Below are 12,886 nucleotides of genomic sequence, written 5' to 3'. Positions count from 1 at the left end.
CGGCCCCCCCCCCCCGCAACTAGAGAAAGCCCACGCGCAGCAACGAAGACCCAACTCAGCCAAAAATAAATATTTAAAAAAGAGAGAGAGAGAGGAGGGGCTTCCCTGGTGGCCCAGTGGTTGAGAGTCCGCCTGCTGACGCAGGGGACACGGGCTCGTGCCCCGGTCCGGGCAGATCCCACATGCCGCGGAGCAGCTGGGCCCATGAGCCATGGCCGCTGAGCCTGCGCGTCTGGAGCCTGTGCTCTGCAACGGGAGAGGCCACAACAAGTGAGAGGCCCGCGTACCGCAAAAAAAGAGAGAGAGAGAGAGGAAGGAGATTATAGTATGTCATTTTACGTAAGGACATTATTTAACAGTAGTCTTCCTGTTTTGCTGAGAAACGACTCAGGTGTTCATCTCTTTTCCTTTGTCATTGAGCAGGAAAAAGTTACCAGGAGAAGCAAGTTCTTAAATTATTATTTCATGCAATTTTAGGAACTTCCTCCTGCTATATAAGTGAAGTAACTCTGAGTCCCCTGCCAAAAGGAAAACCTTAATTTTCACAATGGGCCATCTGTTTAACATTGAGCTGACCTTTCATTTTGTGAATTGATTTCCAAAGGGGCAAGATTTCCTTCTCCCTGGACGACTGTTCTGTTCTGTACTTTATAACACACTGAATGATTTCAGTAACTAGCCGTGCTTTTCCTGCCTGAACCCTCCCTCATTCAGGTTCATACATTTTTATTTGATTGCTTCTATTCTGACCCATACAAGAAACCTAAGTAATTGTTACAAAGTATGTTGGATTTCTTTCTTGACATATGATTTGTAAACTTTTTTCCTTCTTTTGTGGGGGCTTCTGAGGTGCAGAGGGTTGAATTAATCTTAATAATTTACTAACTCATTCATCTAAAAAATAATTAGAAACCTCATTATATGTCAGATACTCTGCATGGCACTAGAGGTCCAGAATGACCACTTTTTCTGTTGCATTTTGTTCTCTATTTTGTTGATATCTACCATTAATTTATTTCTTTCTGTTTACACTCCTTCTTGAGTTTTAACATGTTGATAAATACTCAAGGCTAGACATTTGTAATGAAAACTATAACTACTCTTCAGGTGTATCAAAGTATCGTTTTTATGCTGGTTATGTCTGACTTATTAAGAGTCATAATGGGAATTCCCTGGCGACCCAGTGATTAGGACTCCGTGCTTCCACTGCAGGGAGCATGGGTGCATTCCCTGGTCAGGGAACTAAGATCTCCTATGCTGCTTGGTGCAGCCAAAATAAATGAGTCATATTCATGCCTTTATTCTGTGTCTTAATCTTATCAATATTAATATTCCGAACAATTCAAGTGACCAGTGCCCTGGCACATTTTTACTTCTTAAATACTCCCTAACTCTTATTCCAATCCCCTCCACATTGGTATTCTCCAAAGTTTTGATTCTGGATTATTAGGGATATACTTCGCTGCTTTTTTTTTTCCTCCATTGCTTACTTACCAAAAAAGACATTATATTAACTATTCTTTATTTGTCATATCTCAGATATCTCAGACTTCTCTTGCATTTCTTTTCCTCCTTGCTGGAGTTTTTCAAAGAGGGTCTTGACTCAGTAAACCTTCTGAGTTTTTGTGTGCCTGCAGATATCCTTATTTTATCCTCATATTAAATTGGTATTTTATCTGTGTGAAATTCTAGCTTCGAAGCTTTTTCCTTACTTTAAACTTATCCCTTCAGTGTCTTCTGGTTTCTACTGTTGTTATTCAAAAGTTAGATGTTCATCTGATTCTTGTTCCTTTGTAAGTAATCTGTTCTTCCCTTTTGGAAATGTTCAGATTTTTGTTTCTGGCAGTTTTAATATTTACTGTAATTTGTCTAGCTGTGAAAGTTTTCTTAAATACCTATTTGGCATTCTGAGCTATTTCAATCTGAATTTTCTCTCTTTAATTCTGAAAAATTATTAGATTGTCTTTATTTTCTCCTCTTTTTTTGGAGGGGACTCCTTTACTGATATTGGTATTTCTACTGAAATCCTCCTTAAATTTTCTTTTATATTTTCCATCTCTTCATCCCCCTGAAAAATTCCATACCTGGGAATTCTTCAACCTGATTTTCCAGCTCACTAATGTGTTCTTCAACTGTTATCAATATTTGTACCCAACCCATCAGTTTAATTATTTCAGATACTGATTTTTTTATACCAGGGATTCCAGTTGAACTTTTCTTTCTGACACTTTTTTCTGCTTCATCTTTAAGTTTTCTCTCTCTCTTACTCCCTCCTTCTCTCTTTCTCTCTCTCTCTCTTTTTTTTTTTTTCCTGCGGTACGCGGGCCTCTCACTATCGTGGCCTCTCCCGTTGCAGAGCACAGGCTCGGACGCGCAGGCTCAGCGGCCATGGCTCACGGGCCCAGCCGCTCCGCGGCATGTGGGATCTTCCCAGACCGGGGCACGAACCCGTGTCCCCTGCATCGGCAGGCGGACTCTCAACCACTGTGCCACCTGGGAAGCCCCTCTCTCTCTTTTTAAATAGGTTTATTATAACTTAGTTTAAATCCTTGTTTTGGCTGGTCCAAAAATTCAGCTACAAATTATTCAATTTGTTGTATGACCTTTGTGTACTCTCATAACTCTGTTGTTTTCCATCTGTGATTACTCACTGCCTTGTCTCCTCAAGATTTTGTTGTCAAGAAATAACTAGTAAGTAATAGTGAGTTATATGAAACAAATTGGATTTAAATTATCTAAATTTGACAAGATATTTCAGTGATTTATCAAGAATAAGATATTCTCCCTCAGTAATTTGCCCAGCTCTGCTCTGATCATACTAAAACATAGGTTTATTTGTTTTATTTATATTTTCTATTGTGAAAATTTTCACATTTATAGAAAAGGAGAGAATAACTTTTTTAAGCAAGTCTGTGTTGCTGCCCTATATCAGACCTATCATTAGGAAAGTGATAATTTCCAAGTTTATGTTATTAAGTGGATACCAGTTGTCTGGGTTTGAGGCAGTGGAGGTGGGAATAATTTCTTCTGCCGCCATTAAGAAGGTCAGATTGTCTTTCATTTGACTTGACCCTGGCATTGCAGCTTTTTCTCGTCTGATTTTTTCCTTTGGTGTTCATCTTCAGAATCGTCTCTGCAGCATTATATACCTTCGGTCAGCCAGTTTATTTCAAAATTACTTTATTATATAGTACATAAAAGTCTTCATGTTCAAGTGGTAATTTACAGGAACATAGTATAGCTATATACAGTTTATTTAATCAAGCTTTTAATATGCTCTTGAGGGTCAGCAGTTGATGGTGTGTAAGGTAATTGGGGGTAAGAAATGACCATAGGCAGATTATTAAACGGATAGCACTGATATATTGTACCCTCTACCTCATCTTCTTTTTCCAGGTTATCTCCTTCTTTGTTTTTAGGTTTTTTTGTTTGTTTTTGTTTTGGGGATCATCTCCTTCTTTGGAACTGACCCTTTGAACTCCCTTCTCTGCCATCTTCACCAGATCCTTTATCCTCCTGACCAGGATAATAGATTTGTAGCCAAATTCTGTAGTAGACTTTGCTAATTTATCACACATTCTTTGCCTGCTAAGCCCTGGGCATGATCTCAGAATCCTCCTCAGTACAACATGTCATGGAGCCAATTAGAGTTAGCCCTAAGGATGACAGCTAGTTGTCATTTTTGTTCTATCTGACTCTTGTTCCAACCAGAGTAAGACCTTAACTTATTCAGGCTATATTCATTTTGAAGGCCGAAAGGGAATAAAAATAGAATAACAAGTAAAGGTGCTTCCCATTAGCCAAGAGACATTTTTCTGCCCTTCCCTTACTCATCTTTTAAAGCCTTTCATGTCACTCCTACTCTTCTCTCTCTGTGCTGTTTCTGCTTCTTTCTACCTGTTTACACTGGGAAATTAACACATTTGTAAATAAACTAGATTTTGAATGAGTAATTAATGAAAAAGGCATTCATTTCTTTCCATATGTACTCAACACTTTAGTCACTCTTCTGAGGTGATAGTTTCTCATTTTTTGGTAGGATGAAGTTCTTTTTTTCCTATCCTTTTATTTAGATGTTTTTGGAGAAAATTAGGTGCCACCAAACCTCTGGAAGGTGTTTGTTTTGAATGCCTTCTTCCTGGAACCTAAGCAATGGTCTACTGCTATAAAGAGATAGGAATTTGAGAAAGGATAATTAGAAGGAAATGCTGGTAGGGCAAACAAGTAGTACTTTATTATGTTTCTGAGTTAATATGAGCTGTGGATACTTTTAAAATATTGATGAAAAAGGCATAGGAGAAAGTGGACCATTTCTCAGTGTGTCAGCTCTAAGGCCATTACTATGTTAAGTGCCTTAACGATATCATTATATTTGTTCTTCACAACCACTGTGTTCATTGTAGGCATTGGCCTCATTTACTTATGAAGACTGTGAGGGTCAAAAAGGTAAATAATTTGCCCAAGGGCACACGGCTAGTAAGTGCTACCACAACTCTCTGTGACTTCAAACCTTATGCTCATTTCCATCTAACCATTTAGGAAATTTTCCTTGAGCAGATCATTGTTCCATAATAATGCCTTCTTAATTTGGGCAATAATTTCATACATACATATATTCATATATACATTTTAATGTTTTATAGGTAATTTAGGCCCTTGGCACTATGGCTAACATAATAGGCTTCTGAGACAAATATGGCTAAAAAAATAAGCTTCTGAGACAAATAGTGTTTTGAGCCCTTGAAGCAGTGTATGTAGCCCAGCAATGACTGAGCCTGGTGTCAAATCCTGGCTCCCTCACTTCCTCACCTTGTGCAGGTTTCTTTTCTCCGACTGCCATACAGGTTGCTTAGAGGATTAAACATGCTGATATGCATAGAACCCTTAGCACAATGCCTGACAAATAGTAAGTTGCTATTATTATATATTTACTATATTATGTTAAATCCCTAGCTTCTCACGAGATTGAGAATTTTCACTGAGTTACACAGAAATTACAAGCTAACTAAAGATATTTCATACCTACTATGTTGTTATTTGTAGAGAAATAACACATTTATACCTCTACTCTCTGGTAAGAGTATCACTTTTCGTATTTTGGTTAAGTATTATAAAATATCAACTACTGTTTGCAACATGTCATAGTATTTGAGTCTGTTTCCTGGTCAGGAATATTTGTCTCACCTCATGATTTAAAGTGTTTCTAGAAAGATACCAAAAATCTATTTGGGAAAGCATATTTCATATAATAGTAGTAGACACTGTCCAGTAGTAGAATTTACTGGTGTCTTTGTTTTAACTTTTATTGTATGCAAATGCAGAATGGACATTCAGTGATTAAAATATGACTATTCTTTTCTTTTTCAGAAGATGAATAATCTTTCATTTAGTGAGCTATGTTGCCTCTTCTGCTGTCCACCTTGTCCAGGGAAAATTGCTTCAAAATTAGCATTTTTGCCACCTGATCCAACTTACACGCTGATGTGTGATGAAAGTGGAAGCCGCTGGACGTTACACCTATCAGAACGAGCAGACTGGCAATATTCTTCTAGAGAAAAAGATGCTATTGAGTGTTTCATGACTAGAACCAGTAAAGGCAACAGAATTGCCTGCATGTTTGTGCGTTGCTCACCCAATGCCAAATACACTTTACTCTTTTCACACGGAAATGCTGTTGATCTTGGTCAGATGAGCAGTTTTTACATAGGACTGGGATCACGGATTAACTGTAATATATTTTCATATGATTATTCTGGATATGGTGCAAGTTCTGGGAAACCAACAGAGAAGAACCTCTATGCAGACATAGAAGCTGCTTGGCTTGCTCTTAGGACAAGGTAAATGGTGATTGGGAATTGTTTTCCACATTTGTGATGGCTGATAAAATTGTTTTGTATAAGAATAGAATAAAATCTGTTTTTGTAACACATCTTGAAGTACTAAATAAAGATTATATTTACCAGTATAAACCTATGAAGAGTTATACTTTTAGATTGTAATTTAAAATTTTGTATAATAGCATAAAAGAGTTTGACAGCTTGTGTGTGTGTGATTTTCCTAAAAATGTAAGCCAGTGAAAAATTTTTGGTTTTAGAAACTTATTGGATTTTGGTATAAAAATGTTTATTCAAAGTTGCAACATTTCAAGGGAATGAGAGAAAAGTGATTTAGCTAATCATTCACTTGATCTGTCATTAACAGAGTAAAAGGCTAGATTGTTAAAATCCTAAGACAGGGTTTGCATCATTTTATATAATTGATAATTAAAAATTAATAAATAGAAATAACATTAATCTTTTCTAGTCACAAAAATACTTATAAATTTTTCTTGAAAAAGATTGCAATTTTGTATACTTCAGTGTATTTCCTCATCAGACAGTTAATGTACACTAAACAGAAAGATACCTTAGTACAAATTATTCTTCATTGTACATTAATAAGCTGCCTGACTTCCAGAGGTGTTTTGGGTTTTTTTGTTTGTTTTTTTTTTTTTTGCCTGCGTTGGGTCTTCATTGCTGTGCGCGGGCTTTCTCTAGTTTTGATGAGCAGGGGCTACTCTTTGTTGCAGTGCGCGGGCTTCTTACTGCGGTGGCTTCTCTTGTTGCGGAGCACGGGCTTTAGGCACGCAGGCTTCAGTAGTTGTGGCACGCGGGCTCAGTAGTTGTGGCTCTCCGGCTCTAGAGAGCAGGCTCAGTAGTTGTGCATGGGCTTAGTTGCTCCACAGCATGTGGGACCCGGACCAAGGCTTGAACCCGTGTCCCCTGCATTGGCAGGCGGATTCTTAACCTCTGCACCACCAGGGAAATCCCTCCAAAGTATTTTAGACTGAAGCTAGAGTACATAAAGAAAATTTACCATTCCTAATTTAATGTTTAAATATTAATGGTTTCAGTTAGTTGGGAAGAACTTTCTCAATTTCATTAGTAGATATAACCTTTTTTAGAAAAATCTTTTGAAACATTTACCCTTCCAAGATGTATAGTAAAACTATGGTCTCATAGCAGAGTTCTGTATAAAAGGGATTCTTAAGTCAATTGAAATGATATGAAAACATTTCTGACAAGTAAGAAAAAAAATAGATGGTAAATAGTAATTATGGAGTTTAGGGGTGGGAGGGAGACAGGCACAGAGTGGTAAAAATTTATAAACTTAAAAGCTACCTTAAATGATCACAGTCAAAATATGCTTCGGTTATACTCATGTCAGTCCCCTCAGGCCCGCAAACAAAACTGAGTTCCCCCTTTCAGATTCAACCAGTTGAATATAGTATATATAATACCTGTCAGGAAAATATGATCATTTTTTAATAACAGATTTATTGCAATATAATTCACATACTATAATTCATCTTCAGTGAATTAGTATAGCTTTTAAAGGTGCTAAAAGCAGATAGCCTTCATTATTAGTGCTTCCAAGTAGCACAAAAGTATAAATTATTCAAGCAAAACATGTTAGTATCCAGTTAAGTGTTCTTTCTATGTTTATGTAAAAGAATCCCCTCTTGTAAGTGGTCAGCTTTATTATTTTTTTTTTTAAATCTTATCAGATATCAATTTACAGGAAACTTTCTTAAGTGATTTCTAGTCTGGGTTAATTAATCTTTTTATACACTCGAACAGTATGAATGAAGAATAGGAGTAGAACAGATAGATTGCTACCTAGTCCCACATACTAATTTAGCATAGAATTTCAGACTTAATTTCTCTTATGTTGAACTCTAAATATGGTTGGAAGAGTTAGTAAGGTTAGGAAGTTTTGGGAAATTTATTTAACTGTTCTGAGCTTCTGTTTCTTAGTCTGTTTAATGAAGAGCTTGAGTTAAATGATCTCCAAGATTCTTTCCAATTCTTGAATTCTGTCATCTAATAAAATGTGTGTAATTAGAATTCATGCCTTTCATTTCGTTTACTTGATTAAAGTAAAAAAGGGCTTAAGTAACCAGGAAGGGAAAAAATAATGAACTTAAATAATTATTATTTGAATAACCTTCCTTTAAGGATAATTGAATATCTATAGTAACCATGTTTCTGAACTTCTGATGGTTCAACAGAAAATAAAGTATGAATATTCACTGTGCAGCCTTTCCCCCACAGTATTTGAGCTTATTTTCTGTGTGCTGTAATAGAAAAGGCACTGGACCTGGAGTCAGGATACCTGGGTTCTAATTACAGGTCTGTCATTAACTTACTCTGACTTTGAACATCTGCTCAGTAAGCAGCTAACCTAGATTAAATGGTCTCTGAAGTCCTTTCTAACGTGTACTATTCTGAAATTCTGTTACTGCTTTGAGTCCTCTGATAGTAAATTGGCAGCTGCTTCAGCTACTCTGGAGCCTTGCCAGTGCTAGCTTTAGCCTAAAACCTATTGTTGCCACCCACAGTTCTGCTGTTCAGCTAAACAGCATCCATGCAGCCCCAAGCGTTATGCTGATGCGATGCTGCAAATGTTCATTTTTTTAATTTCTTCATTCCTATGAAGCTAGGTCTGTTGCAAAGAAAAAAACCTTTTCTTTTTTTAATTTTTTTTAAGATAATGTGTAGAGAATTTATTTATTTATTTATTTTGGCTGCGTTGGGTCTTCATTGCTGCGCGTGGGCCTTCTCTAGTTGCGGCGAGCGGGGGCTACTCTTAGTTGTGGTGCGTGGGCTTCTCATTGTGGTGGCTTCTCGTTGCGGAGCATGGGTTCTAGGCGCACGGGCTTCAGTAGTTGTGGCACTCGGGCTCAGTAGTTGTGGCTCACAGGCTCTGGAGTGCAGGCTTAGTAGTTGTGGCACATGGGCTTAGTTGTTCCGCGGCATGTGGGATCTTCCCAGACCAGGGATCAAACCTGTGTCCCCTGTGTTGGCAGGCGTATTCTTAAATAGTGCATCACCAGGGAAGTGCAAAAAAAGCTTTTCTGAGTTTAGTTACATTTAGAGTCAGTCTGTAGTAGATGGAACCCAATCTTTGGGACATGGTCCAAATTCTTCTGTAGGACTGATTTGAAGAAACTATGGAGAGGTAATTAGCTCCTATGGTACCTCACTTACACTTGTAGTAGGTTATAGTTAGGACAGTTATACTGTACACAAGTAACAATGCCTGGAACGTAGTATATACTCAGTATAATTGAGTTAGTGAGTTCATATATTTAAATCTGAATCATTTTTAAAGGAAGTATTCATAAATCACTGACCCATGTGGCTTTTGGAATTCTCATTCATCTATTGATCTTTCCAATCATTAGTCCATTTCTATGGGTAAATAAATGCAAATCTCAAGAAAAATAAGTAATTTGCTCTTGGCTAAAACAGTACATATATTTTATTCATCATTCCATACTGTAACTATATGTTGCATTTTCATCACTATGACCAACTTCAGAAAATAAAATGAACCACTTTTAATGCCTAGAGAAATAAAGAACCTTTGTTACATTGAATGGAAAATAAACACTAAATCTCCATTAAAATATTAGTGACATAGTATGTTCCAAATATAGTCAATAACATGCTACGTTGAATTGCATAAATGATTTAATAAATTCATTCCTTAAGATTAAAATTTTAAGAGACCTCAGCCATTATTTTTCCAAAAGATAGACTTGAAACAGATGAAATAATATAGATTTTATTGTGGGATTAAATATGTTAGTGATGACTAAGAAACTTAAATTTTAAATATAAATTTATTGACATTGTCTCATTCTGTCATTCTTTTTTAAGATTAAGACCTTCGTAGTGATTGAACACTTCATACCAGTCTGACTCTCCAACTCTTTTTTTTTTTAAACTTCTGAACTTTGTAGATATGGCATTCGCCCTGAAAATGTGATTATATATGGCCAAAGTATAGGGACAGTACCATCTGTGGATCTTGCTGCTCGGTATGAGAGTGCTGCTGTTATTCTTCATTCTCCTTTGACCTCAGGAATGCGAGTCGCTTTTCCTGATACCAAGAAGACCTACTGTTTTGATGCATTCCCAAAGTAAGTATTAATATTCAAATAGTTTAATTCGAAGAAACTTTTGAGGGAATTTTTTTCCATCACTAAAGGTATTCATGGTACAGTTCACTCAGCCATGAGCTCCTATTTTACATATATTTTAGAAATTGTAGAAAAATTACTTTGTGAGGAAGGTGGTGGCAGTACATCTGTCAGAAGGCTGAAGTGTTTGAGCAATAGTAACCCAAGTGAAAAGTGCTGAGAGCCTTATACCCCAGATGGTGGCAGTAGTATTGGAGATAAGAGAGTGAATTTGAGAAAAAATTGATAGAACTGAATGTCAGACTGTATATAGGATGCTAAACAAAAGAATTTGAATATAATTCCCAGGTTTCTGACTTCAGCTGCTAACAGACGATAGTACCATCCAGTGAGGTGCATAATACTGGAGGAGAGGAACAAGTAGAGGGAAAATGAGACACATGTGCATAAAATATGAATGAACGGGGCTTCCCTGGTGGTGCAGTGGTTAAGAATCCGCCTGCCAATGCAGGGGACACGGGTTCAAGCCCTAGTCTGGGAAGATCCCACATGCCGTGCAGCAACTAAGCCCGTGTGCCACAACTACTGACCCTGTGTTCTAGAGCCTGTGAGCCACAAGTGCTGAGCCCACGTGCCACAGCTACTGAAGCCCGTGTGCCTAGAGCCTGTGCTCCACAACAAGAAAAGCCACCGCAGTGAGCAAAAGCCTGTACACCACAACAAAGAGTAGTCCTCACTCACGGCAACCAGAGAAAAGCCCGAGCTCAACAAGGAAGACCCAACACAGCCAAAATTAAAATAAATAAAATTTTTTTTTAATCTTCTGTAAAAAATGAAATGAATGATGTCTAATTAGTGATATCTGATTTACAAAAGAAGTGAATTGCGAAAATGTTGAGTCTTAAATGAGCCAGAATAATTACTGCCCCCACAAAGTCTGCAAACATAAGTGTTAGACAAATTTAAAAGAAGGGCTACTTTTCCTCATGCTTCTCAACACAGGATGGTAGTTCCCACTAGCTCTTCTTCATTGTTACAAAAAAATTGACGGCCTATTTTTGTCAAAGGAAGGAAGGGAAGAAGTGAGAGGCTGGCAAATGTCAGTCTTATTTCCTTTCCCAAATTGGTAGCAATACAAAGATTCTTTGTGAATGATATATAGGCCAAAGGCCAAGTCACCACTTGATTCTTTATAAGAACAGCAAGGGTCATTTCAAAAACAAATTTTTTCTTCATTAGCCAGTAAGGGGTTACTTTGGTACGGAAGGGAATGGGAGCATATGATATTATCACCAGAGCAGGCTGTGGGAGGTTTTTGGTTTTTACATTTATTGGGGGTTTGTTTTTGTTTTAGAAAATGGTAGATTGGAAGGTATGTGCATTATACTTTGTAGCTGAATGGTAGGAATGATAGGGAGACAATTGGGGTAAACTTTTGCCAAGTTACATCTCTGTTTAGCTCCCTCTTTCATTTCAGCTGCACCAACAGAGTGTGCAGCACTAACAGTAAACTTTGAAAAAGATCATACGTTTCCTTTTTTATTTAATTCCTCTACTGTTGAAGAGTTGACAGCAAATAATATACCCAAGCATTTTTTCTTTACCAAATGCTGCCTTGAATTATTTCATTGATGATTTTCTTTTTCAAGATTCTGTCCTCATTTTATAGTTACGCCTTGCGCCTCTTTCTCTCAGAAAATTTTTAAAGAATTGTTCTTTGTAAGGTTTTTTCTTTGTATTGTTTGTCTCTTCCAAGTTGCCCTTTTTTACTGTTTATTTTGATCCTTGTCTTATATGTAAAGTGACATCTCCTCTGATGTCCGATAATTCTTACTTGTGTGCTCATATGGAAGAATAAGGAACTAAAGAGCTGACCTGAAGTGTGGGGAATTAAGACTTGTTGACTGTGAGTTTCACTATCCAGTGATCTGGCCAAGCCAATTAGTTGGGGATCCCACCCCAATGTCAGTATTTATCTTTCCTCTTAAGGCAGATATATAGTCTCCAAAGAAGACTCTTCCTACAACTATCTCTTAAAAGGTGGAGGCTTGGCTGCCAGCATTCTGGGAGCCCAGTAGGGAAAATGGGTTCATAGCAGCCAACATGTATATGTTTACTTGCTATTTGGTACCTCTGCCTTAAACTGTGTCCGGCAATCCCCTAGTCCACAAACCCTCCAGTTTTAGGTAGAGGACAGTTACCCAGCTGCAAAAGGAAGGGGAAAGAAAAGAAATGGGGTGGCGTAGGGGGTGGTGGTGCAGGACACTATTTCTTAAACAGACTTTGAACAAATTCTGTAGATTTGAATCACCTGCCTTTATATGCATGTCAGTTCCTAGCCTTCTGGGGGTATTCCGTGATATAAATTGGATTGGTTCTTCACTTTTCCCTTCTGTCCTCTTAAAAATTGTGTTTTCTCCTATACTTTTAATCTGTTATCTCACATATTCATTTGCTTTCCAGCTCCAAAATGTTATGTTTTATTATATTCTTCCTATTTTTGTAGTAAATACCCAAAACAAAAAAAATATTTTCCTATCATTTTGGTAGGATATTGGGAGGGAGAAAAAAATGTGAATGCAGAGAGGTATGAAGTTAGCACATAGCTGAAATGGTCCTTGGTTTCTTCCTCTCCTTGCAACCTAAGTTTCTGTGCTAAAATATCTACATTGTAGAAAGGTGAAGTAGGATGACTATAATTATTGAGTGATTCCCTCAAAACAGAAGTGCGTCAAGTTAACATCCTCAGATAATCTTAAGGTAGGGAGTAATGCAAAGATGACTTTTGAATCTTATTTGAAATCCAAGAGGTATCTTTCCCTTCTGAATTGATTCAAAGATGGTTCTGATGTTTAAATTAATATAACACAAGAAAATTTGTTTCCTTTCCATACTTAATTTGTTGACTTCTTTCCTCCT

General features: G+C 37.3%; 1 protein-coding gene across 1 annotated transcript in view; it reads left to right on the top strand.

The window, feature by feature from the left end:
* The window catches only part of ABHD17B (abhydrolase domain containing 17B, depalmitoylase), a 39,448-nt gene that overhangs the window by 25,015 nt on the left and 1,547 nt on the right, over positions 1 to 12,886 (top strand). Inside the window, exons 2-3 of the mRNA XM_007454494.1 lie at positions 5,368 to 5,837; positions 9,788 to 9,967. Of these exons, the coding sequence (XP_007454556.1) occupies positions 5,371 to 5,837; positions 9,788 to 9,967 (647 nt within the window). The 5' untranslated portion in view covers positions 5,368 to 5,370. The remainder of the gene's footprint in view (positions 1 to 5,367; positions 5,838 to 9,787; positions 9,968 to 12,886) is intronic.

Source organism: Lipotes vexillifer, unplaced genomic scaffold (genome assembly GCF_000442215.2).
Source record: "Lipotes vexillifer unplaced genomic scaffold, Lipotes_vexillifer_v1.1 scaffold108, whole genome shotgun sequence".
NCBI classification, from domain to species: Eukaryota; Metazoa; Chordata; class Mammalia; order Artiodactyla; family Lipotidae; genus Lipotes; species Lipotes vexillifer.
This window is presented reverse-complemented; position numbering and strand designations above follow the sequence as displayed.